This window comes from Hemitrygon akajei, chromosome 18, assembly GCF_048418815.1.
Source record: "Hemitrygon akajei chromosome 18, sHemAka1.3, whole genome shotgun sequence".
NCBI classification, from domain to species: domain Eukaryota; kingdom Metazoa; phylum Chordata; class Chondrichthyes; order Myliobatiformes; family Dasyatidae; genus Hemitrygon; species Hemitrygon akajei.
The window spans coordinates 41394915-41422136 of record NC_133141.1 but is presented as its reverse complement, the minus strand read 5'-3'; the positions used below and the strand labels follow the sequence as shown (position 1 = coordinate 41422136).

At 45.7% G+C, this 27222-nt stretch overlaps 5 protein-coding genes across 5 annotated transcripts; 1 reads left to right on the top strand and 4 right to left on the bottom strand.

Moving 5' to 3' along the window:
* Nucleotides 1-3245: 3245 nt before the first annotated feature.
* LOC140741388 (heat shock protein beta-11-like) lies at nt 3246-3902 on the bottom strand. Its single transcript, XM_073071557.1, has one exon. The coding sequence runs from the start codon at nt 3900-3902 to the stop codon at nt 3246-3248; it is 657 nt and encodes a 218-aa protein (XP_072927658.1).
* A 3474-nt stretch (nt 3903-7376) lies between these two features.
* Nucleotides 7377-8267, bottom strand: LOC140741579 (heat shock protein beta-11-like). The gene has a single exon (XM_073071883.1). The coding sequence runs from the start codon at nt 8184-8186 to the stop codon at nt 7551-7553; it is 636 nt and encodes a 211-aa protein (XP_072927984.1). The 5' UTR covers nt 8187-8267; the 3' UTR covers nt 7377-7550.
* A 277-nt stretch (nt 8268-8544) lies between these two features.
* LOC140741578 (heat shock protein beta-11-like) lies at nt 8545-9455 on the top strand. The gene has a single exon (XM_073071882.1). It carries the CDS (start codon nt 8634-8636, stop codon nt 9279-9281), a length of 648 nt encoding a protein of 215 aa, XP_072927983.1. The 5' UTR covers nt 8545-8633; the 3' UTR covers nt 9282-9455.
* Nucleotides 9456-16334: 6879 nt separating this feature from the next.
* LOC140741387 (heat shock protein beta-11-like) lies at nt 16335-17042 on the bottom strand. Its single transcript, XM_073071556.1, has one exon. The coding sequence runs from the start codon at nt 17040-17042 to the stop codon at nt 16386-16388; it is 657 nt and encodes a 218-aa protein (XP_072927657.1). The 3' UTR covers nt 16335-16385.
* Nucleotides 17043-20147: 3105 nt separating this feature from the next.
* Nucleotides 20148-21118, bottom strand: LOC140741577 (heat shock protein beta-11-like). Its single transcript, XM_073071881.1, has one exon. It carries the CDS (start codon nt 20965-20967, stop codon nt 20320-20322), a length of 648 nt encoding a protein of 215 aa, XP_072927982.1. The 5' UTR covers nt 20968-21118; the 3' UTR covers nt 20148-20319.
* Nucleotides 21119-27222: the final 6104 nt, after the last annotated feature.

Sequence of the window (27222 nt, the reverse complement as noted above, 5' to 3'; positions counted from 1 at the left end):
TGGACTAATGACGCTAAGTGTCATTATCTATTTTATCTGATTTGGAGCTCGTTCTGCCTATTCTTACTTGAATTGTCCTTAGGAGAATCTTTGATCCAATTAAACGTTCTACCTCTACTTCCCGCATCATAAAGTTTAATTAATAAAGCAGCCTTCAGCAAATGAAGCTGAACCCAGCAGCTATTTATGTAGCCAGCCCAAAATGAGAATCAGGTGCCTCAATTAGAGCACCCACCAGAACAAGGGAAAACCTGGAATAAGAAACCATGGCCTGGACCGTGAACCAGAATGCGGATTTCACGGACCGGAGCATGACAGGATGTGGAATGTCTCCATATATTCCACAGACTTCAGTGGCATAGAGAGGGGGATGATGAATCACTTCCGTAAACTGCAGTATTAATCATCATTATTCCTCGCAGAATTGGAGTATTTGGACCCAGCATTGATAATTCCATGCCACGTCGGTCAGTGACCCAGGGCACAACTTTTCGGTAGGTAGTCTTCCTCTGCCACTGCAACCACTTTCCTTTTGGGGCACCGGTTTGGGAGATACAGTCTGAGTAAGGTGGACGAGTAATAGCTGAGTATTTTGTAGATAGGATCCACACAAGTCAAAGTGAGCCAAGGGCGAAGGGATGATACAGTCGGGATTTCCCACTCACGATGCCCGTTTAGAGCTGGGTAGTGTTGAGATGCAATGAAGCCGGGAAGGGTTCAATATTCAATCGTACCCGTGATTAGTCTTTTCATATGCTGATGAAAGGTTTTGTGGGTCGGATGATGAGTTAAATGCCACCAGGCTCGCCCGGATTGTCGCGATAGAAGTCTCGGATGAGAGAAAGGTGAAGAGGCCTGAACGGAGATGGGCCTGAACTGAAGGTACAGTGATGTCGTCTTGGTGGGCAGAATACAGAGCGGGTTGATAACCGACGGAGCATTCGAAAGTAGACATTCCGGTGGCGGCGCTGACCAGGCACTTGTCGGCACAGTCAACCCAAGTGAGATGGGTTACTGGCGGAAATGCAGAGCAGTGCTGCTTCCAAATCCGGATTTGCTCGCTCCATTTGACCGTTAGCCTGTGGATGGAAACAGGAAGACTCACTTACAGAAGCTCCGAGGCCTTGACAGAAGGATTTCCAGACTGGGGGATGACTTCGGGGCCCCGGCCAGAAATAATGTCAGAGGGAATTCCATGAAGGCGGATGACGCGTTGGACAAGGAGGTCGGCTGTTTCACGGGCTGTAGGGAGTTTGGAAAGGCCTATGAAGTGCTCGGCTTTGGAGAAACGCTCCCCTACGGTGAGTTCAGCAATGTTCCCATGTGAAGCGGGTAGTCCAGTGACGAAATCCAGAGCAACGTGGGACCAAGGGCGACCAGGGACAGGTAGGGGACGAAGCAGCCCAGCAGGTGGTCGATGGGAGGCTTTTCCGCGAATGCACACAGTACTGGCAGCGACGGTGAATTTTGAACGGATGTGCGTAAAGTACATTTCTTTGACAGCGGTCCGTATCGTGGGTGTTGCATTAATATCTACTGAAAAACATAAACTGTTATGTCAGTTTGTAAAATTTCCATTCTTAATATTCGAAACATAAATACATATTTGTAACCAGATCACGGCTGTGTGTCTGTTATTTAGTAAACGTATTTTTCGGATCTATCTAAGATGCGAATTGTTATTTGATGATGGAGAACGGAGTCTCAGTTCGGAATGCGAGGGGCAAGTGCGTAACAGTTTGAGAGTCTGGGATCAGAGCTTGGAGTGGACGAGAGAAATACTGAGTCAAGAGGGAAAATGGGGAGGAAGCAGAGCGACAGAATTTCACAGCAGTTCACGGTCAGTTACACCCTCCCTCATTACAGCTCTCTGCAGTGGTGCACCATGCTCCTGAGTTTCAGAAGTTTGGAGCGGGCGACCTGCCTTAACAAACCCCGCCAGATTTCATCCAATACGGCTCCAATTACTAAGGTTATTTATCATAATGGGAAAGCATTGTACAGGTGGGCGAAAGTCCTTGCACAAATTAAGATTCTTTTTGAAATACAATTTTCCTAACTGCAGGACAGAAGTATTGGAATTTCCCGGGCGATACTGCAGGACCACGATACCGCTCGATTCTAAACAGGCGTTTGCACAAAATGTCAAAGCACTGTGTGCAAAACACACAAAGACACCATTCAGGTACAGGATAACACAGTAACATTCTCGCCACACAAGTGTCAGTCGGTGGCAATCTCTGACGTGCATTACCATCACTTTGGTAGCATCAGCCTTAAATACCCCGGGACATAGAGAGCAATCAACGGTAGCGCTCAAACTATGGCAGATTGGAGAAGCGTGGCTGCTCAGAGTCAACTGATCCCGCAGCAAGTAACGCAGCTTCCGACCCACAAAACTTTTCAACCACTTAGAAAAACACTCGTCACGAGTACGGTAGAATATTGAACCCTTCCCGGCTTCATTGCATCTCAACACTACCCAGCTCTAAACGGGCATCGTGAGTGGGAAATCCCGACTGTATCATCCCTTCGCCCTTGGCTCACTTTGACTTGTGTGGATCCTATCTACAAAATACTCAGCTATTACTCGTCCACCTTACTCAGACTGTATCTCCCAAACCGGTGCCCCAAAAGGAAAGTGGTTGCAGTGGCAGAGGAAGACTACCTACCGAAAAGTTGTGCCCTGGGTCACTGACCGACGTGGCATGGAATTATCAATGCTGGGTCCAAATACTCTAATTCTGCGAGGAATAATGATGATTAATACTGCAGTTTACGGAAGTGATTCATCATCCCCCTCTCTATGCCACTGAAGTCTGTGGAATATATGGAGACATTCCGCTTCTTGTATACGGAGATGTGGAAGCAAACGGAGTCGAGGAGCTCACCCGAGACTGGTGACTGCGAAATGGAAATTATAGTGGAATGAATGAATGGGGACAAAGATGTAGTGAATGAGAGAGCGACTCTGGGAGTTTGTGCAAGTTTAGCAACCAATATTTATCTTTACGCTGATTGAAAGTGTCTACGTCCCGAATGTGCATTTTCAAAGTTAATACGACAGCAAGGGTTTCCCTTTTCAGATGTTTATTTATAAATACATTTCAATAAAATAGTCGACGTGAATATAAATATTGACACATTGATGAATTCTCACTGTGAAGCAAACAAGAATTGATTTGACATTACTGTTAAAATACTTTTTTCTGCATTTATTGAAATTTTCAACGTTTTCATGCAAATTAGGCTGAATTGTCCATTTTTGTCTGGTTGTTCCCCTCAGCTGCTCCACTCTCGTTTTCCTGTGCCTCCTCCCCGGGATTCTGTCGGGGACTGGATGCCGTATCGGATTCGCTGTTGATCGGGACGATTCGCTCATCCACGGCGGTCAGAGCCAGGCGCGGGGCTTGAACCTTTAACACACCGTCCTGGGTCAAACAACATTTCACTGACTGAGCATCGACACCTTCTGGCAGCTGGAATTCCCTCCTGAACTCCTCAAGTCTGTGGCTGTAAGAGCCGCTGCCATCGTCGCTCTTCTTCTCGTATTTTCCTGTCACCAGCACTTTTCTTCCAAGGACTTTCACCTTCAGTTCTTCCGGGGAGAATCGCGGTACATCCAGGGACACAGAGAAATTACCTCCACTCTTGTCCACTGACCCGCCCTGATCTCCCTCGTGATCAGCTCCCGGCCTCTGAATTATTGCGCTTTCGTTCCAGGACTGTTTGGCAACCCCCTCGACAGCTCTGTCGATGAAGTTCATGCCTTTTCGCATTTGCTCGATCTGTTTCCACGCGGTAAGTTCGAATGGGTCAACGCGAGTGAATAGACTAGGCCACGGTGTGTTCCCAGGCTGCTGGCACAGGCAGGAAGGGTGCGAAGGTCGGCGGTTGCGCATGTTTTCTGCCTCTTCTGTCACCTCTCTGCAAGGCAACTGGCGTGAAGTGGCCGACCTCAGTTTCTGATCTGCCGCAACCCTCGAGACACACGCCTTATATATTGCAGGGTAGAGTTGCGGAAGGAGCCAGACAGGGCTGGAGCCTGTGATGTCAAGGATTGAGATGTGTCTATTGCAATGCAAGAAGTATTTCGATCAAAGCTGATGAGCTTAGAGGGCGGATCAGTACTTGGACCTATGATGTTGTGGCCATTACAGAGACTTGGCTCAGGGGCAGGAATGTTTACTTCGAGTGCCAGGCTTTGGATGTTTCAGAAAGGACAGCGAGGGAGGCAAAAGAGGTGGGGGCGTGGCACTGTTGATCACAGATAGCGTCACGGCTGCAGAAAAGGAGGAAGTCATGGAGGGATTGTCTACGGAGTCCCTGTGGGTGGATGTTAGGAACAGGAAGGGGTCAATAACATTACTGTGTGTTTTTTATAGGCTGCCCAATAGTAACAGGGACATAGAGGAGCAGATAGGGAAACAGATCCTGGAAAGGTGTAATAATAACAGGGTTGTCGTGGTGGGAGATTTTAATTTCCCAAATATCGATTGGCATGCCCCTAGAGCAAGGGGTGTAGATGGGGTGGAGTTTGTTAGGTGTGTTCAAGAAGGTTTTGTTGACATACGATACCATAGCATTGGAGAGGGATAGGAACAGGCAAGTTAGGAAAGCGTTTAATTGGAGTCAGGGGAAATTTGAGACTATCAGGCAGGAACTTGGAAGCATAAATTGGGAATAGATGGTCTCAGGGAAATGTACGGAAGAAATGTGGCAAATGTTCAGGGGATATTTGCGTGGAGTTCTGCATAGGTATGTTCCAATGAGACAGGGAAAGGATGTAGGGTACAGGAACCGTGGTCAACAAAGGCTGTTGTAAATCTAGTCAAGAAGAAAAGAAAAGCTTAGGAAAGGTTAAAAAACTAGGTAATGATAGAGATCTAGGAGATTATAATGCTAGCAGGAAGGAGTTTAAGAATGAAATTTGGAGTGCCAGAAAGGGTCATGTGAAGGTCTTGGAGGACAGGATTAAGGAAAACCCCAAGGCATGCTACAAGTATGTGAAGAGCAAGAGAACAAGACAAGAGAGAATAGGACCAATCAAGTGTGACAGTGGAAAAGTGTGTACGGAACCAGAGGAGATAGGAGAGGTACTTAATGAATACTTTTCTTCAGTATTCACTGCAGAAAAGGATCTTGATGATTGTAGGGATGACTTACAGCAGACTGAAAAGCTTGAGCATGTAGATATTAAGAAAGAGGATGTGCAGGAGGTTTTGGAAAGCATCAAGTTGGATAAGTCACCAGGACCGGATGAAATGTATCCTAGGCTACTGTGGGAGGCGAGGGGAGGAGATCACTGAACCTCTGGCAAAGATATTTGCATCATCAACGGGAGCGGGAGAGGCTCCGGAGAATTGGCTTTGTGAAAGGCAGGTTGTGCCTTACGAGCCTGATTGAATTTGTATATGGATTTCAGCAAGGCATTTGATACAGTACCCCAGGCAAGGCTTATTGAGAAAGTAAGGAGGCATGGAATCCAAGGAGACATTGCTTTGTGGATCCAGAACCTGCTTCCGTACAGAAAGCAAAGGGTGGTTGTAGACGGGTCATATACTGCATGGAGGTCGATGACTAGTGGTGCGCCTCAGGAATCTGTTCTGGGACCCCTACTCTTTGTGATTTTTATAAATGACCTGGACGAGGAAGTAGAGGGATGGGTTAGTAAATTTACTGATGACACAAAGGTTGGGGGTGTTGTTGATAGTGTGGAGCGCTGTCAGAGGTTACAGTGGGACATTGTTAGGATGCAAATCTGGGCTGAGAAGTGGCAGATGGAGTTCAACCCAGATAAGTACGAAGTGGTTCATTTTGGTAGGTCAAATATAATGGCAGAATAGAGCATTAATGGTAAGACTGTTGGCAGTGTGGAGGATCAGAGGGATCTTGGCGTCCAAGTCCATAGGACACTCAAAGTTGCTGTGCAGGTTGACTCTGTGGTTAAAACAGCGATGGTGCATTGGCCTTCATCAATCGTGGGATTGAGTTTAGGAGCTGAGAGGTAATGTTGCAGCTATATAGGGCCCTGGTCAGACCCCTCTTGGAGTACTGTGCTCAGTTCTGGTCGCCTCACTACAGGAAGGATGTGGAAACCATAGAAAAGGTGCAGAGGATATTTATAAGGATGTTGCCTGGATTGGAGACCATGCCTTATGAGAATAGTTTGAGGTGTACAAGATGATGAGAGGCATTGATCGTGTGGCTCTTCAGAGCCTTTCCCCCGGGGCTGAAATGGCTAGTACGAGAGGGCACAGTTTTAAGGTGCTTGGAAGTAGGTACAGAGGAGATGTCAGGAGTAAGTTTTTACGCAAGGAGTGGTGAGTGCGTGGAATGGGCTGCCGGCAACGGTGGTGGAGGCGGATACGATGGGGTCCTTTAAGAGACTCCTGGATAGGTACATGGAGCTTAGAAAAATAGAAGGCTGTGGGTAACCCTAGGTAATTTCTAAGATAAGGACATGTTCGGCACAGGGGCCAGTATTGTGCTGTAGGATTTCTATGTTTCTACGTTTCTCTGTGTCAGTCGGTGGCAATCTCTGACATCGTTGTGTATACACGCATTATCATCACTTTGGTAGCATCAGCCTTCGATAGAGTGATCAATCAACTGTAGCGCTCAAACTGTGGCAGATTAGAGAACTGTGGCTGCTCAGTCAACTTATCCTGCGGCATGTAACGCAGCTTCCGACCCACAAAACCTTTCATCAGCATATGAAAAGACTAATCACGGGTACGATTGAATATTGAACCCTTCCCGGCTTCATTGCATCTCAACACTACCCAGCTCTAAACGGGCATCGTGAGTGGGAAATCCCGACTGTATCATCCCTTCGCCCTTGGCTCACTTTGACTTGTGTGGATCCTATCTACAAAATACTCAGCTATTACTCGTCCACCTTACTCAGGCTGTATCTCCCAAACCGGTGCCCCAAAAGGAAAGTGGTTGCAGTGGCAGAGGAAGACTACCTACCGAAAAGTTGTGCCCTGGGTCACTGACCGACGTGGCATGGAATTATCAATGCTGGGTCCAAATACTCCAATTCTGCGAGGAATAATGATGATTAATACTGCAGTTTACGGAAGTGATTCATCATCCCCCTCTCTATGCCACTGAAGTCTGTGGAATATATGGCGATATTCCGCTTCTTGTATACGGAGATGTGGAAGCAAACGGAGTCGAGGAGCTCACCCGAGACTGGTGACTGCGAAATGGAAATTATAGTGGAATGAATGAATGGGGACAAAGATGTGGTGAATGAGAGCGCGACTCTCGAAGTTTGTGCAGGTTTAGCAACCAACGTTTATCTTTACGCGGATTGAGTGTCTACATCCCGAATGTGTATTTTCAAAGTTAATAACACACAGCAAGCATTTCCCCTTTTATATGTTTATTTTTAAATACATTTAAATAAAATAGTCGACGGTAATATAAATATTGACATGTTGATGAATTCTCACTGTGAAGCAAACAAGAATTGATTTGACATTACTGTTAAAATACGCTTTTTTCTGCATTTATTGACATTTTCAGCGTTTTCGCGCAAATTAGACTGAATTGTCCATTTTCGTCTCGTTATTTCCCTCAGCTGCCTCACTCTCGTTTTCCCCGGGATTCTGTCGGGGACTGGATGCCGTATCGGATTCGCTGTTAATCGGGACGATTCGCTCATCCACGGCGGTCAGAGCCAGGCGCGGGGCTTGAACCTTTAACACACCGTCCTGGGTCAAACAACATTTCACTGACTGAGCATCGACACCTTCTGGCAGCTGGAATTCCCTCCTGAACTCCTCAAGTCTGTAGCTGTAAGAGCCGCTGCCATCGTCGCTCTTCTTCTCGTATTTTCCTGTCACCAGCACTTTTCTTCCAAGGACTTTCACCTTCAGTTCTTCCGGGGAGAATCGCGGTACATCCAGGGACACAGAGAAGCCATCTCCACTCTTGTCCACTGTTCCGTTCTGACCTCCTTCGGCTCTGGCTCGAATTCGTGGTCTTTCCCCCCAGAACTCTTTGGCCAACTCCTCGAAAATTCTCTCCATGAAATTCATGCCCTTTCGCATTTCCTCCACCTGTTTCCACACGTTACATTCGAGCGGCTCAAAGACAGTGAGCGGCACGGGCCACAGTGTGTGCACCGGCTGCTGGAACAGGCGGGACGTCTGGCAAGTCCGACAGCTGAGCATCGTCTCGGCTTCTTCAGTCGTTTCTCTCAAAGGCGGCTGGCGTGAAGTGGCGGATCTCAGTTTCTGATCTGCCGAGGCTCTCTGAACATACGCCTTTTATATTGCAGGGACAGAGGGGAGGAAGCTGCCAGAATGAGCCAGAAGTGTCTGGGTTGCGGAGATGACAATAATACCGAGTGTCGTCACTGCGCAGCCTGGCCACAAACGGGAGTGACTCAGCTCAGCGCTGCTCTCGGGACGATTCCAGCGGGGCCGCCTCCTGAATACTGTACATGACGAAATGTCACCTCCGCAACCCAGACACTTCTGGCTCATTCTGGCAGCTTCCTCCCCTCCATCCCTGCAATATAAAAGGCGTGTGTTCAGAGAGCCTCGGCAGATCAGAAACTGAGATCCGCCACTTCACGCCAGCCGCCTTTGAGAGAAACGACTGAAGAAGCCGAGACGATGCTCAGCTGTCGGACTTGCCAGACGTCCCGCCTGTTCCAGCAGCCGGTGCACACACTGTGGCCCGTGCCGCTCACTGTCTTTGAGCCGCTCGAATGTAACGTGTGGAAACAGGTGGAGGAAATGCGAAAGGGCATGAATTTCATGGAGAGAATTTTCGAGGAGTTGGCCAAAGAGTTCTGGGGGGAAAGACCACGAATTCGAGCCGGAGCCGAAGGAGGTCAGAACGGAACAGTGGACAAGAGTGGAGATGGCTTCTCTGTGTCCCTGGATGTACCGCGATTCTCCCCGGAAGAACTGAAGGTGAAAGTCCTTGGAAGAAAAGTGCTGGTGACAGGAAAATACGAGAAGAAGAGCGACGATGGCAGCGGCTCTTACAGCTACAGACTTGAGGAGTTCAGGAGGGAATTCCAGCTGCCAGAAGGTGTCGATGCTCAGTCAGTGAAATGTTGTTTGACCCAGGACGGTGTGATAAAGGTTCAAGCCCCGCGCCTGGCTCTGACCGCTGTGGATGAGCGAATCGTCCCGATCAACAGCGAATCCGATACGGCATCCAGTCCCCGACAAAATCCTGGGGAGGAGGCACAGGAAAACGAGAGTGGAGCAGCTGAGGGGAACAACCAGACAAAAATGGACAGTTCAGTCTAATTTGCACGAAAACGCTGAAGATGTCAATAAATCCATTCAAAAGCGTATTTTAACAGTAATGTCATATTAATTCTTGTTTGCTTCACAGTGAGAATTCATCAATGTGTCAATATTTATATTAACGTCGAGTATTTTATTTAAATGTATTTAAAAATAAATATCTGAAAGGGGAAATCCTTGCTGTGTTTTATTAACTTTGAAAATACACCTTCGGGTTGTAGACACTTTCACTCCGTGTTAAGGTACTGTAAATTTCGGTTGCTAACCCTGCGCAAACTTCGAGAGTCATTCTCTCATCCACTACATCTTTGTCCCTATTCATTCATTCCAGTATAATTTCCGTTTCGCAATCACCAGTCTCGGGTGAGCCCCTTGACTCCGTTTGCTTCCACATCTACGTATACAGTATATGTCATACGGAGGGGGGTGCGCATTGAAAGCGGACCCTAATGCAAGACAGAGACACTGAACTACTAGGAACTGGACTGGACTAGAGTTAGGGACGGGACAGGACACAGATTAGGAGCTAGGAAAGGAATACAGACTTGGGCTAGGACTTTGGCTCGGAAAGCGGGACCAGTCAAGGAACTGGGAGCTAGGAGCCTGAGCTTGGACTCCGTGCCAGAGACTGGACAAGGACCCAGAACCTGCGCCTAGAGTCGGACTGGGTCCCCGGAACTAGGCGAGGACATGACGCGGCTTCAGGACTGGACATGGCTTGGGTTCTTCGAGGCTTGGCTACAGGACTGGACATGGCTTGGGTTCTTCGAGACTTGGCTACAGGACTAGGTGGGGCTTGGGTTCTTCTACTCTCAGCTACAGAACGAGACATACAACTCCTGCACAACACGAGGCACATAGATAGGACTAGAACCTGAAGCCCTGACTCGATGTTGGGACACCTGAACACGGGGCTTTGATCCTGAGAGAGACAGGAACACAGAGACATGGAACACAGAGCCGGGACCCCTCCTTAGGAACAGGACTTGGGGCCGGGGCTCTACACAGAGCCAGGACCACTCCTAGGGAACAGGACTAGGGCCAGGACTCGTACACATAACACAGAGAGTCGGTTCTCAACACAAGGTAGTGGGAAACGTCCGGACCTACCTAGCAACGGTGTGGACACAGAGACAGTTTCCAAAACAAGGTAGAGGCAAACGGCCAGACCTACCAAGTCAAATCGTGGACACAGAGACAGTTCCAAACAACGATAGGCAGTTCCTTATCTAAACACAGCAAGGCTCCGGTCTTGCTCCAACGGTAGAACAGGCAAGGCTTCAGGAAGAAGGTGAAGGGAAGGGAACAGTCCAGCAAATGAAGCTTCTTCTTCTTTTTCGATTTTCAGCAGTTTAGACGCAGCAAGCCGTATTACTGCCCACCGCAGGATGTTTAATTAGTTACAGAGATTCAAGAAACTCAAATTCTTGAATATACACTAGTCGCACGTAGAAACAGAATGATAAACTTTTCAATCAGATGGTCTCTTGGTGGACAAAGATTTAACAGAAAAACAAAATACATTTAAGTCAGAAAGCCTCTTGAACAATATTCTTCTTTCAATTTTATATCGAGTACAACTCAGCAAAACATGTTGAACTGTCTCTGGACTACCACAGACACATAATCCAGTAGGATATCTTCATATTATCTTTAAGTAATAGTTTAGCCCACAATGCCGCAACCTACGTCTTGTTAATTTCACAATATCTCTACGATTTAAAGAGTAACAGTCTGAGACCTTTTTAACTAGTGGGTGACTAGAAAAGAAATCCCTTCCCTTTAATTCATTTTTCCAATCCTCCAGCCATTGCTTCTCTATACTTTTTTTAAAAAATCTTACTTCTCAATTGTGCTCTTCCTGAGGGTATTCTAATTCCTACTTGCCCGCTCTGTAAGGAAGACTTTGCAATGCAATCCACAATTTCATTTCCCTCCACCCCAGCATGCCCAGGTGTCCGTGTAAATCTGACTTCACAACCCATCTTCCCTACTCTAAACAAAACTAAGGGAATCTCAATAACTATGTCAGGACGAGCTTTTGATATATTCCCTTTTATAGCCTCTAAGACAGCAGCAGAATCCGAACAGATGACAACCCTGCATAGTCGAGAGTCTTCTGTCCACCATAAGGCCCAGAGGATTGCTAATAATTCTGTTGCAAAGACAGAAACACCATCTGAAACCCTGTGACCTATCTCAACTCCAAGTTGAGATACGTACATCCCAAATCCTGCATTACTGCTCTCTGGGTCCACTGAGCCATCTGTAAAAATCTTCATAGAAGATCCCCATTTATTATTTAAATATTCATTTACGATCGATGCTGTTGAAATTGCTCTGCTTCCTTGAAGCTGAAAAAGGAGGAATAGGTCTACTTCTGGTTCTGGCAAAAGCCAAAAAGGAACAGGTGGCAAGCAAATTTGGTCAGCTATGTCTTCCTCAATCAATTTCAATTTCACAGCCCAGATATTAACCAAATCTAAAAATGGATATCTTTTAATTTTACTTTGGCACTTTGACATCTCATGCAAAAGACATTTTGACAGACAGCTGTGTTATGGTCCGGTCCGGAGCCCACATTCCCGGTCTTGATCCAGTCCGCGGACTCCGGACTCCGGGTCTTGTAGCCATTCCTCCTTTCGCCTTTGAGCCCAATTAGACACACCTGTGGATCATCGTGACTTGTTGGGGCTCAAGGAGACGCACCTGATGCCCATCGGCTGGCGGTGTATATAGGGGGCTCTGGGATTGAGTGGTGTTGGGGGTTGCCCTGGTTTGGAGTATGCCTGGTTAAAGACGAGTTCTTTGAGTAAGTCTGGCAGTCACCCTGGACTTAGTTGCCTGGTGGGGGACTCTGCCCCTACCCATCTCTTGTTGTTGATGGGTTGTGCCCTGCTTCCTATCCAGGTGTCCTGTGACCTGCCCAGGCCCCTGTGCTCCTGCCTGGGAGGTCTAGGCCCTGCCTGGGAGGTCTAGGCCCTGCCCAGGAGTTATGTGGCCTGCCCAGTGAACTCTGGGATCCTGCCCTGCCTGAACTCTAAGACTCTCCTGGAACCCCAGAATCACCTTGAACGTCACGTCCCTCATGCACACCACAGTCACCACATCTTGTCTATCGTTTAGTTGTTCCCGTCCTGCCCCTAGTACTTCAGTGCCTGTGTCCTGCAATTGGGTCCAGCCTCCTGTTCCCTTATGACAAGCTGTGATTGAAACTATTTAGCTTTGCCCAATACTGCAGGCCCAACTTAACTCGTCGTAAATGTCGAGGCGCTTCTCCCATCTCCACATAATGCAGGGACTGATGCTGTTCTGAAAGCTCCACAACAGAGTCTAAGTGCTTTGGACTGCACAGTGTCTAATTTTCCAAGTACTGCCGTAGCATCAGAACCATAAGCAATACAACTATCAATTACTGATCTAATCATCGCTAGATATATTAAGTACATAGATTCCTGCCCTGCTGCCCAGTCACATCCAGCAATACTTCTCATAGCATTTAAAACTTTCTCACACTTTCCAATTGTTTTATTTATATGAATCCTCCAAGTAAGACTTTGCTCAAACCAGACACCTAATAACTTGACTCTTTCTAATGGAGAATCAGATAGACACAATTCACAATCAGGAATCTTTCTTCTAAAGCCAAAATCATAAATTTGGGCTTAGAAGCAGAAATCCTGAAATCCCAATTGATTGCCCAGTTTTCAACTGACCTTAAAGCCTTCTGTACCTGTTTTAATATATACTTGATGTTTCTTCCTCTTTTCCAGATTGTACCATCGTCTGTAAACAATGAGTTGCCAAATCCTGTCCCTACCTGCTCAAAGATATCGTTTATCATGACATTAAAAAGAACTGGACTAATGACGCTAAGTGTCATTATCTATTTTATCTGATTTGGAGCTCGTTCTGCCTATTCTTACTTGAATTGTCCTTAGGAGAATCTTTGATCCAATTAAACGTTCTACCTCTACTTCCCGCATCATAAAGTTTAATTAATAAAGCAGCCTTCAGCAAATGAAGCTGAACCCAGCAGCTATTTATGTAGCCAGCCCAAAATGAGAATCAGGTGCCTCAATTAGAGCACCCACCAGAACAAGGGAAAACCTGGAATAAGAAACCATGGCCTGGACCGTGAACCAGAATGCGGATTTCACGGACCGGAGCATGACAGGATGTGGAATGTCTCCATATATTCCACAGACTTCAGTGGCATAGAGAGGGGGATGATGAATCACTTCCGTAAACTGCAGTATTAATCATCATTATTCCTCGCAGAATTGGAGTATTTGGACCCAGCATTGATAATTCCATGCCACGTCGGTCAGTGACCCAGGGCACAACTTTTCGGTAGGTAGTCTTCCTCTGCCACTGCAACCACTTTCCTTTTGGGGCACCGGTTTGGGAGATACAGTCTGAGTAAGGTGGACGAGTAATAGCTGAGTATTTTGTAGATAGGATCCACACAAGTCAAAGTGAGCCAAGGGCGAAGGGATGATACAGTCGGGATTTCCCACTCACGATGCCCGTTTAGAGCTGGGTAGTGTTGAGATGCAATGAAGCCGGGAAGGGTTCAATATTCAATCGTACCCGTGATTAGTCTTTTCATATGCTGATGAAAGGTTTTGTGGGTCGGATGATGAGTTAAATGCCACCAGGCTCGCCCGGATTGTCGCGATAGAAGTCTCGGATGAGAGAAAGGTGAAGAGGCCTGAACGGAGATGGGCCTGAACTGAAGGTACAGTGATGTCGTCTTGGTGGGCAGAAAACAGAGCGGGTTGATAACCGATGGAGCATTCGAAAGTAGACATTCCGGTGGCGGCGCTGACCAGGCACTTGTCGGCACAGTCAACCCAAGTGAGATGGGTTACTGGCGGAAATGCAGAGCAGTGCTGCTTCCAAATCCGGATTTGCTCGCTCCATTTGACCGTTAGCCTGTGGATGGAAACAGGAAGACTCACTTACAGAAGCTCCGAGGCCTTGACAGAAGGATTTCCAGACTGGGGGATGACTTCGGGGCCCCGGCCAGAAATAATGTCAGAGGGAATTCCATGAAGGCGGATGACGCGTTGGACAAGGAGGTCGGCTGTTTCACGGGCTGTAGGGAGTTTGGAAAGGCCTATGAAGTGCTCGGCTTTGGAGAAACGCTCCCCTACGGTGAGTTCAGCAATGTTCCCATGTGAAGCGGGTAGTCCAGTGACGAAATCCAGAGCAACGTGGGACCAAGGGCGACCAGGGACAGGTAGGGGACGAAGCAGCCCAGCAGGTGGTCGATGGGAGGCTTTTCCGCGAATGCACACAGTACTGGCAGCGACGGTGAATTTTGAACGGATGTGCGTAAAGTACATTTCTTTGACAGCGGTCCGTATCGTGGGTGTTGCATTAATATCTACTGAAAAACATAAACTGTTATGTCAGTTTGTAAAATTTCCATTCTTAATATTCGAAACATAAATACATATTTGTAACCAGATCACGGCTGTGTGTCTGTTATTTAGTAAACGTATTTTTCGGATCTATCTAAGATGCGAATTGTTATTTGATGATGGAGAACGGAGTCTCAGTTCGGAATGCGAGGGGCAAGTGCGTAACAGTTTGAGAGTCTGGGATCAGAGCTTGGAGTGGACGAGAGAAATACTGAGTCAAGAGGGAAAATGGGGAGGAAGCAGAGCGACAGAATTTCACAGCAGTTCACGGTCAGTTACACCCTCCCTCATTACAGCTCTCTGCAGTGGTGCACCATGCTCCTGAGTTTCAGAAGTTTGGAGCGGGCGACCTGCCTTAACAAACCCCGCCAGATTTCATCCAATACGGCTCCAATTACTAAGGTTATTTATCATAATGGGAAAGCATTGTACAGGTGGGCGAAAGTCCTTGCACAAATTAAGATTCTTTTTGAAATACAATTTTCCTAACTGCAGGACAGAAGTATTGGAATTTCCCGGGCGATACTGCAGGACCACGATACCGCTCGATTCTAAACAGGCGTTTGCACAAAATGTCAAAGCACTGTGTGCAAAACACACAAAGACACCATTCAGGTACAGGATAACACAGTAACATTCTCGCCACACAAGTGTCAGTCGGTGGCAATCTCTGACGTGCATTACCATCACTTTGGTAGCATCAGCCTTAAATACCCCGGGACATAGAGAGCAATCAACGGTAGCGCTCAAACTATGGCAGATTGGAGAAGCGTGGCTGCTCAGAGTCAACTGATCCCGCAGCAAGTAACGCAGCTTCCGACCCACAAAACTTTTCAACCACTTAGAAAAACACTCGTCACGAGTACGGTAGAATATTGAACCCTTCCCGGCTTCATTGCATCTCAACACTACCCAGCTCTAAACGGGCATCGTGAGTGGGAAATCCCGACTGTATCATCCCTTCGCCCTTGGCTCACTTTGACTTGTGTGGATCCTATCTACAAAATACTCAGCTATTACTCGTCCACCTTACTCAGACTGTATCTCCCAAACCGGTGCCCCAAAAGGAAAGTGGTTGCAGTGGCAGAGGAAGACTACCTACCGAAAAGTTGTGCCCTGGGTCACTGACCGACGTGGCATGGAATTATCAATGCTGGGTCCAAATACTCTAATTCTGCGAGGAATAATGATGATTAATACTGCAGTTTACGGAAGTGATTCATCATCCCCCTCTCTATGCCACTGAAGTCTGTGGAATATATGGAGACATTCCGCTTCTTGTATACGGAGATGTGGAAGCAAACGGAGTCGAGGAGCTCACCCGAGACTGGTGACTGCGAAATGGAAATTATAGTGGAATGAATGAATGGGGACAAAGATGTAGTGAATGAGAGAGCGACTCTGGGAGTTTGTGCAAGTTTAGCAACCAATATTTATCTTTACGCTGATTGAAAGTGTCTACGTCCCGAATGTGCATTTTCAAAGTTAATACGACAGCAAGGGTTTCCCTTTTCAGATGTTTATTTATAAATACATTTCAATAAAATAGTCGACGTGAATATAAATATTGACACATTGATGAATTCTCAGTGTGAAGCAAACAAGAATTGATTTGACATTACTGTTAAAATACTTTTTTCTGCATTTATTGAAATTTTCAACGTTTTCATGCAAATTAGACTGAATTGTCCATTTTTGTCTGGTTGTTCCCCTCAGCTGCTCCACTCTCGTTTTCCTGTGCCTCCTCCCCGGGATTCTGTCGGGGACTGGATGCCGTATCGGATTCGCTGTTGATCGGGACGATTCGCTCATCCACGGCGGTCAGAGCCAGGCGCGGGGCTTGAACCTTTAACACACCGTCCTGGGTCAAACAACATTTCACTGACTGAGCATCGACACCTTCTGGCAGCTGGAATTCCCTCCTGAACTCCTCAAGTCTGTGGCTGTAAGAGCCGCTGCCATCGTCGCTCTTCTTCTCGTATTTTCCTGTCACCAGCACTTTTCTTCCAAGGACTTTCACCTTCAGTTCTTCCGGGGAGAATCGCGGTACATCCAGGGACACAGAGAAATTACCTCCACTCTTGTCCACTGACCCGCCCTGATCTCCCTCGTGATCAGCTCCCGGCCTCTGAATTATTGCGCTTTCGTTCCAGGACTGTTTGGCAACCCCCTCGACAGCTCTGTCGATGAAGTTCATGCCTTTTCGCATTTGCTCGATCTGTTTCCACGCGGTAAGTTCGAATGGGTCAACGCGAGTGAATAGACTAGGCCACGGTGTGTTCCCAGGCTGCTGGCACAGGCAGGAAGGGTGCGAAGGTCGGCGGTTGCGCATGTTTTCTGCCTCTTCTGTCACCTCTCTGCAAGGCAACTGGCGTGAAGTGGCCGACCTCAGTTTCTGATCTGCCGCAACCCTCGAGACACACGCCTTATATATTGCAGGGTAGAGTTGCGGAAGGAGCCAGACAGGGCTGGAGCCTGTGATGTCAAGGATTGAGATGTGTCTATTGCAATGCAAGAAGTATTTCGATCAAAGCTGATGAGCTTAGAGGGCGGATCAGTACTTGGACCTATGATGTTGTGGCCATTACAGAGACTTGGCTCAGGGGCAGGAATGTTTACTTCGAGTGCCAGGCTTTGGATGTTTCAGAAAGGACAGCGAGGGAGGCAAAAGAGGTGGGGGCGTGGCACTGTTGATCACAGATAGCGTCACGGCTGCAGAAAAGGAGGAAGTCATGGAGGGATTGTCTACGGAGTCCCTGTGGGTGGATGTTAGGAACAGGAAGGGGTCAATAACATTACTGTGTGTTTTTTATAGGCTGCCCAATAGTAACAGGGACATAGAGGAGCAGATAGGGAAACAGATCCTGGAAAGGTGTAATAATAACAGGGTTGTCGTGGTGGGAGATTTTAATTTCCCAAATATCGATTGGCATGCCCCTAGAGCAAGGGGTGTAGATGGGGTGGAGTTTGTTAGGTGTGTTCAAGAAGGTTTTGTTGACATACGATACCATAGCATTGGAGAGGGATAGGAACAGGCAAGTTAGGAAAGCGTTTAATTGGAGTCAGGGGAAATTTGAGACTATCAGGCAGGAACTTGGAAGCATAAATTGGGAATAGATGGTCTCAGGGAAATGTACGGAAGAAATGTGGCAAATGTTCAGGGGATATTTGCGTGGAGTTCTGCATAGGTATGTTCCAATGAGACAGGGAAAGGATGTAGGGTACAGGAACCGTGGTCAACAAAGGCTGTTGTAAATCTAGTCAAGAAGAAAAGAAAAGCTTAGGAAAGGTTAAAAAACTAGGTAATGATAGAGATCTAGGAGATTATAATGCTAGCAGGAAGGAGTTTAAGAATGAAATTTGGAGTGCCAGAAAGGGTCATGTGAAGGTCTTGGAGGACAGGATTAAGGAAAACCCCAAGGCATGCTACAAGTATGTGAAGAGCAAGAGAACAAGACAAGAGAGAATAGGACCAATCAAGTGTGACAGTGGAAAAGTGTGTACGGAACCAGAGGAGATAGGAGAGGTACTTAATGAATACTTTTCTTCAGTATTCACTGCAGAAAAGGATCTTGATGATTGTAGGGATGACTTACAGCAGACTGAAAAGCTTGAGCATGTAGATATTAAGAAAGAGGATGTGCAGGAGGTTTTGGAAAGCATCAAGTTGGATAAGTCACCAGGACCGGATGAAATGTATCCTAGGCTACTGTGGGAGGCGAGGGGAGGAGATCACTGAACCTCTGGCAAAGATATTTGCATCATCAACGGGAGCGGGAGAGGCTCCGGAGAATTGGCTTTGTGAAAGGCAGGTTGTGCCTTACGAGCCTGATTGAATTTGTATATGGATTTCAGCAAGGCATTTGATACAGTACCCCAGGCAAGGCTTATTGAGAAAGTAAGGAGGCATGGAATCCAAGGAGACATTGCTTTGTGGATCCAGAACCTGCTTCCGTACAGAAAGCAAAGGGTGGTTGTAGACGGGTCATATACTGCATGGAGGTCGATGACTAGTGGTGCGCCTCAGGAATCTGTTCTGGGACCCCTACTCTTTGTGATTTTTATAAATGACCTGGACGAGGAAGTAGAGGGATGGGTTAGTAAATTTACTGATGACACAAAGGTTGGGGGTGTTGTTGATAGTGTGGAGCGCTGTCAGAGGTTACAGTGGGACATTGTTAGGATGCAAATCTGGGCTGAGAAGTGGCAGATGGAGTTCAACCCAGATAAGTACGAAGTGGTTCATTTTGGTAGGTCAAATATAATGGCAGAATAGAGCATTAATGGTAAGACTGTTGGCAGTGTGGAGGATCAGAGGGATCTTGGCGTCCAAGTCCATAGGACACTCAAAGTTGCTGTGCAGGTTGACTCTGTGGTTAAAACAGCGATGGTGCATTGGCCTTCATCAATCGTGGGATTGAGTTTAGGAGCTGAGAGGTAATGTTGCAGCTATATAGGGCCCTGGTCAGACCCCTCTTGGAGTACTGTGCTCAGTTCTGGTCGCCTCACTACAGGAAGGATGTGGAAACCATAGAAAAGGTGCAGAGGATATTTATAAGGATGTTGCCTGGATTGGAGACCATGCCTTATGAGAATAGTTTGAGGTGTACAAGATGATGAGAGGCATTGATCGTGTGGCTCTTCAGAGCCTTTCCCCCGGGGCTGAAATGGCTAGTACGAGAGGGCACAGTTTTAAGGTGCTTGGAAGTAGGTACAGAGGAGATGTCAGGAGTAAGTTTTTACGCAAGGAGTGGTGAGTGCGTGGAATGGGCTGCCGGCAACGGTGGTGGAGGCGGATACGATGGGGTCCTTTAAGAGACTCCTGGATAGGTACATGGAGCTTAGAAAAATAGAAGGCTGTGGGTAACCCTAGGTAATTTCTAAGATAAGGACATGTTCGGCACAGGGGCCAGTATTGTGCTGTAGGATTTCTATGTTTCTACGTTTCTCTGTGTCAGTCGGTGGCAATCTCTGACATCGTTGTGTATACACGCATTATCATCACTTTGGTAGCATCAGCCTTCGATATCCCGGGATAGAGTGATCAATCAACTGTAGCGCTCAAACTGTGGCAGATTGGAGAAGCGTGGCTGCTCAGTCAACTTATCCTGCGGCATGTAACGCAGCTTCCGACCCACAAAACCTTTCATCAGCATATGAAAACACTAATCACGGATACGATTGAATATTGAACCCTTCCCGGCTTCATTGCATCTCAACACTACCCAGTTCTAAACGGGCATCGTGAGTGGGAAATCCCGACTGTATCATCCCTTCGCCCTTGGCTCACTTTGACTTGTGTGGATCCTATCTACAAAATACTCAGCTATTACTCGTCCACCTTACTCAGACTGTATCTCCCAAACCGGTGCCCCAAAAGGAAAGTGGTTGCAGTGGCAGAGGAAGTGTATTTTCAAAGTTAATAAGACAGCAAGGATTTCCACTTTAAGATGTTTATTTTTAAATACATTTATACAAAATACTCGACGTGGATGTAAATATTGACACAGCGATCAATCTCTGACAAGGAAACAAGAAATGACATGACATTACTGTTAAAACATACTTTTTATCTGCATTTATTGACATTTTCCCAGATTTGTTGCAAATTAGGCAGAGTTGTCCATTTTTGTTTCGCTGTTCCCCTCCGCTGCTCCACTCTCCTTTGTCTGTGCTTTCTCCCTGGGATTCTGTCGGGGACTGGATGTTGTATCGGTTTCGATGTTGATCGGCACGATGCGCTCATCCAGACAGGGGAGAGCCAGGCGCGGGGCTTTTATCTTTAACCGACCGTCCTCGGTCAAGCAACACTTCACAGCCTGGGTATCGACACCTTCTGGCAGCTGGAATTCCCTCCTGAACTCCTCATACCTGTAGCTGTAAGAGCCGCTGCCATCGTCGCTCTTCTTCTCGTATTCTCCTGTCACCAGCACTTTTCTTCCAAGGACTTTCACCTTCAGTTCTTCCGGGGAGAATCGCGGTACATCCAGGGACACAGAGAAGCCATCTCCACTCTTGTCCACTGTTCCGTTCTGACCTCCTTCGGCTCTGGCTCGAATTCGTGGTCTTTCCCCCCAGAACTCTTTGGCCAACTCCTCGAAAATTCTCTCCATGAAATTCATGCCCTTTCGCATTTCCTCCACCTGTTTCCACACGTTACATTCGAGCGGCTCAAAGACAGTGAGCGGCACGGGCCACAGTGTGTGCACCGGCTGCTGGAACAGGCGGGACGTCTGGCAAGTCCGACAGCTGAGCATCGTCTCGGCTTCTTCAGTCGTTTCTCTCAAAGGCGGCTGGCGTGAAGTGGCGGATCTCAGTTTCTGATCTGCCGAGGCTCTCTGAACACACGCCTTTTATATTGCAGGGATGGAGCTGCGGACCATTCTAGAATCGGCTCAGCATTGTTGGGGTCAGGACGCCGGAGCTGAAAATAACAGTGGGAGCTCAGCGTTACTTGAAATACCAATGAGCTACTTTAATGACACATCGGGCAAGCTTGACGAATGTTTGGAGTATTTTGATTCATTGATGTCACGATTAGCTGATAGCGAACAAATTGTGTTCACATTGGATCACATTGTGCTAATGGTAATATTTTAATTCCTGGTAATTTACTGGAAGACAAACTGTTCAAATATTATCGTGAATATTATAGGCAAATCTTACTTTTGCATTATTAGAATTCAGTAAGCTGCTGACAGCAATGAGCTGGTCTGTAGGAATGGCTATAGTTGGATTGCTCCTTGAATTCCCTGCGTTGCTTTGCCATGCTGAATACACTGCTCCCACACGTGGCTCTCGAAATTTAGCTGCTTGTTTAATTCCTTAATTGTGCAAGCAGCATCACAACCGTTTCAAGCCCTTCGGAACATTAACTCTCTGGGGACTTTAGTTTGTTCCGCCTTATTTTCTTTGCTACCTATGACTAGCAGTGCACTAGAAATAGATCAGCACGAGTCACGTGAGAATGAATGTTCTAAAATTGTTCAGAATGCTATTTGTAAAAGTTGCGAACATCAAAATGGCCGTGCTTTGGAAGAATTGTAACTCTGATTTCTAATTATTAGTTGAGACTTATAAACCACATATCTAGAAGCATAAAGATCATACGGAGACGATTTAGTAAGATATTTTGGAAGGGACAATGCCGCTTTAAGCGTTATCACGTCAGACGTTTATGAAACCCGAAACTGTACAATACTCGCGTAGAAGTATCATTAGTATAAAGAAAGGGTCAATGCAGGTTGAAATGTCATGACTTCTAACACAAAATCTTGTAACTCATCTGCACCAGAGTTATTCTGTTGATTATTTGAGATTTTAGTCATGCGGCGTAAACGAGGCTCAAGTGTATGTTGCCCACCAAGGACTTATCTTTATTAATCACGTTACCTCGATCCAGCACATGACTCGTCACTTTAGACGCGAGAATTGCGATCCAAATGTAGATGTTAGAGTAGCAGTCTCTACTACTTACAAAGGTAGTGCTTCAAGGTTTCAACATCCCCCTCGTCTAAAAAAAAATCTTCTGGTCCCCTCTTAACTTCTCACACTAAACACCTGTCCTTTAGTTTATGATACCTCTGCCACGAGGAAAAGCCTCTTACTGTTCACGGCATCCATAGTTTTATGTAACAATATACTACCCTCGCCCTTCCCACCCCTACAATTTCCTCCACTGCACTGAAAATATCTCGTCCTTATCAGATCAGTCCTTAATAACTGAAGTACCCCATCCCAGATGCCGCCCTCGTACATCTCCACTGCATTCTCTTCAGTCCTTCCTGTACTGCAGACTGCACAGTGTGCTCCAGCTGTGGCTTAACCAACGTTTTATTAAATTGTGCCATCAATTCCTTGCTCTCCCAGTCTGTGCCCTAGCTGGGCAAGTATCTTACCTACCTTTTTTTCAACCACCTTACCTCCCAGTGCTGACAGCTTCAGGAATCCATAAACATGTAATTCACGAAATCCTTCTTCTCCTAAGGCCCTAGCATTCAATGTGTCTCTCCTACTCTTAATAGTCCTCCCTATCAGTATTAAATTCCATCTATCATTGTTCTTCCCATCCTACCAACTGATTAATACTACCCTATCACATAAACTATCCTTTACCCTATTAACACCACCAACTTTCATATCGTTTGTCAACTTCCTATATTTCTACCGGTCCTTAATATATAGAACAGCAACACTGATGCCTGTAGCACATTCCTTGTAATTTACTTCACATTACAAAAACAACTCTTCATCATAACTCTTGCCACACACACCCTCAATTACAAAACCAATTTGCAAATTTACCCGAGATTACACTAACCTTTTGGACCAGACTCCCACATGAAACCTTATCTTAAGTGTTCCAGCTGTGATAAAAGTAATCATGGATAAGGTCCTACTGAGGTCTATTTAGATGAAATTAAGTCAACTGCCCTATTCAATACTGCTTTAAAAGAATCTGCACAACTTGGCGACATCGGTGGATTTGAATAGACATACCCCTGGCCTTAACAATCATAAATGTAGCACCTACATTCCTTGCAGCTTTCAAAACTGGTAGTATCTCACCCCCCTTCCTCAACACTTACACCATGTCTAAATAGTCTTTATATTACGGTGCCTTGTAAAAGTATTCATCCCCCAACCCTTTGTTCACATAAACAAGTACTACAACCAGAAATTTTCATAATTTAACTGAGAATTTGTATTTGTGAATCACGTGCTCCTTTTTTTTCCACAGTAGAGCCCCAAAACATGGAAAATTGTAAAGCATGAGAAACTAAAAATTCAAAAACTGAAATGTCAGCAGCTCAAAAATATTCATTCCCCTTTGCTCAGTACTTAGTTGAACCACCTCTCACAGCTATTATAGCCAGTACTATTTTTGAATAAGTCTTTATTAGCTTTCCATAACATTATGAAGCAAGGTTTGCCCGTTGCTCCTTGAAAAATTGCTCAACCTGTGCCTGATTATTTGGGGAGTGGTAATGGACAACAATCTTGAGGTTCTGCTGAAGATGTTTGATCGGGTTAAGTTCAGGACTCTGACTGGGCCACTCAAGGACATCAATTTTCTTTATTTGAAGCCACTCCATGTTTGCATTGATAGTGGATCATTGCCCTGCTGAAAGACGAACTTCCTCCCCTGTTTAAGCTTTCTGGCTGAGGCTAGCAGGTTTTTATCCAGGATCTCTCTATATTTAGCAGCATTCATCTTCCCATCAGTCCTGACCCTGCTGCTGAAAAGCATCCCCATAGCATGATGCTACCTGGCTCATGTACAGTATTAGATTCTCATCCGACCACAAGATCTTCTTCCACGCCTTTACCGTTTATTCTAAGTGACACTTTACAAAGTCTGGGCAAGGATGTTTTTTAAAAAGCCAAGGCTCCTTCTTTGCCACTCTTCCATAAATACTCCTTTTGTGCAAAGCCTTAGAGATTGTGGAGCCGTGAGCTGCATCTCCACTTTGCCATCATAGTAGACTCGCTTACAAGTGCCATTCTTCTGATGACTATGTTTAGAGGGGTAGCCTGTGGTTTCATTCCCCCCCCCCCTTTTTCACAATGGACTGCACTGAGCTCCGAGGTATGTTCAGTGCCTTTGAAATGGTTTTGTCTTCTTCCCCAGATTTGTGCTTCTCTATTATCATTTCCCTGACTTGCCTAGAATGCTCTTTTGTTTTCATTTTGGTTTGGTCTGTTGAAACCCTACCATGCTGTTGGGCCTTACAGAGAGAGGGGGTATTTATTCATATAAATTCATTGAACGCAGGTTCAAACTTACTGCATTAATGAGTTGATATGTTAATACTGTATATTGCACTTGGGGAAAGTTACCATAATACTTAAAAAGGGGATGAATACTTTTTTGGTCTCAATTATGGTTTTTAATTTTAAGTAAATTGCATGATTTGGAATTTTTCTTTTAATTTGACATGATGCACAATATTTAAATTAGCTCAAGAAACTCCTACTTCAAATATTTTAAATTTAGTAAATGAGACAATAAAACATGAAAACAGTTGTGGGGGCTGAATATTTCTGTAAGGCATTTTACCCATTTTCCTTTTTACAGGCAATTCAAATTTCTTGGAAGTTTTTTTTTTGTTTCACTCCCTACACCTATTCATTTTAAAGTGCTGCTTAGAGTCATAGAAAAGTACAGAACAAGCCTTTCAGCTCATCTAGTCCACTCCAAGCCATTTAAACTACCTACTCTCATCAACCTTCACTGGGACCATAGCCCTCCATACCCCTACCATCTATGTAACTATCCAAAATTCTCTTAAATATTGAAATCAATCTCGCATGCACCACTTGCACTGACAGCTCATTCCACTCACTCATGACTCTTGAATGAAGAAATTTCCTGTCCGGTTCCTCTTAAACTTTTCAGCTTTCACCCTTAACCCATGACCTCTAGTTGCAATCCCACCCAACCTCAATGGAAGAAGCCTGCTTGCATTTATCCTAACTATATCCTCAATTTTGTATAACTGTCAAATATCCCCTCAATCTTCTACATTCAAAGGAATAAAGTCCTAACCTATTCAATCTTCCCACATAACTCAGGTTCTCCAGACTAGACATCCTTGTAAATTTCCTCTGTACTCTTTCAAACTTATTTGTATCTTTCCTGTAGGTAGGTGACCAAAACTGCACACGATACTCCAAATTAGGCCTCACCAATGTCTTACACAGCGTGTGCAAGCAAGGAGGCCTCCAAACCTGACTCAGTTACACCAGTTCTGTCTGGAGAAATGAAACAAAATTCCAGCAACTTGCTGTGAGAAACTTGTGGAAGGCTACTGAAAATGTTTGACCCAAGTTAAACAAATTAAAGGCAATGCTACCAAATACTAACAAAGTGTATGTGAACTTTTGACCCACTGGGAAAGTGATGAAAAAAATAAAAGCTGAAATCAATCATTCTCTCTACTATTATTCTGACATTTCACATTCTTAAAATAAAGTAGTGATCCTAACTGACCTAAGACAGGGAATGTTTTCTAGGATTAAATGTCAGGAATTGTGAAAAACTGAGTTTAAATGTATTTGGCTAAGGTGTATGTAAACTTCCAACTTCAACTGTACCTGTACATTAAAATCTTCCATGACTATTGTAAAATTACCCTTTTGACACATTTTTTAATCTCCTGTTGTAATTTGTAGACCACATCTTTGCAACTGTTTGGGGGTGTGAATATAACTAACAGGGTCCTTTTACCCGTGCTGTTTCTTGGCTCTACCCACAATTTAACACCATCTGATCCTTTTACTTCTTTCTAATGATTTGATTTCTTTTTTTTAACCAACAGAACCATGCCACTCCTTCTGCCTAACATTTCAATACAATGTGTATCCTTGGATGTTAAGCCCCCAGCTATAATCTTCTTTCAGCCACAATGTCATACATGCCGATCTGTAACTATGCTACAAGGTCATCTACCTTATTCTGTGTACTGCACGCAATCAAATACAAAACCTTCAGTCATGTATTCACCCTTTACGATTTTGTCCGCATTTTACATTGCAATTCATCCCGTTGACTGCAATTTTGCCCTATCATCAGCCTCTCCTTCCTAGGAGTCTCACTACTTTACTTCTGTTTGTAAACGAACTACCCTATCCTCAGTACTATCACTCCGGTTCCCATTCCCCTGCTAAATTAGTTTAAACACTTCCCCAACAGTTCCAGCAAAACTGCCCGCATGGATATTGGACCCCCTCAGGTTCAGGTGTAACCTATCCTTTTTGTCCTGTGCGTGGCACAGGTAGTAATCCAAAGATTACTACCCTGGAGGCCCTGTTTTCCAGCTTTCTACCTAGTTCCTAAAATCTCTCTTCAGGACCTCCTCACCTTTCCTATCTATGTCAGTGGTACCAATATGTACCAAGGCTTCTGACTGTTGACCGTCCCCCTTCTGAAAGCCATGGACCAGACCCAAGACATTCCTGACTCTGGTACCTGGCAGGCAACATACCATCTGGGTGTCTCAACTGCACCCACAGTATCGTGTCTTTGTTCCTCAGATTATGGAATCTCCTATCACACTTCTCTACTGAACCAAGCACCAGACTCTGTGCCAGAGACCCAGTCACTTCCCCCCAGGTCATCCCCCTCAATAGTATCCAAAGTGGTATACTTATTATTCAGGGGTACTCTGCACTGATTGACCATTTGCTTTCCTTCTCCTAACAGTCACCCAGGAGCTCTTATCTATAACTTCCTCAGTCTCCTGTATGAGCTGAAGGTCATCAAGCTGCAGCTCCAGTTCTGTAATACATTCTCTGAGAAGCTTCGGCTCAATGACCTGGCGCAAATGTGGTTATCCAGGAAGCCGGAGGTCTCCCAGAATTCCAACATCTCACACAGAGAAAAAACACAGCTCCTGGAGCCATTCTCACTGCACTGTGTCGTAACAGTCAGGGAATGAAGAATAAACAAACAAAAATCAGATATTTACCTTGCCTAAGCCACTTCAACATTGGACCACTCACAACAATTG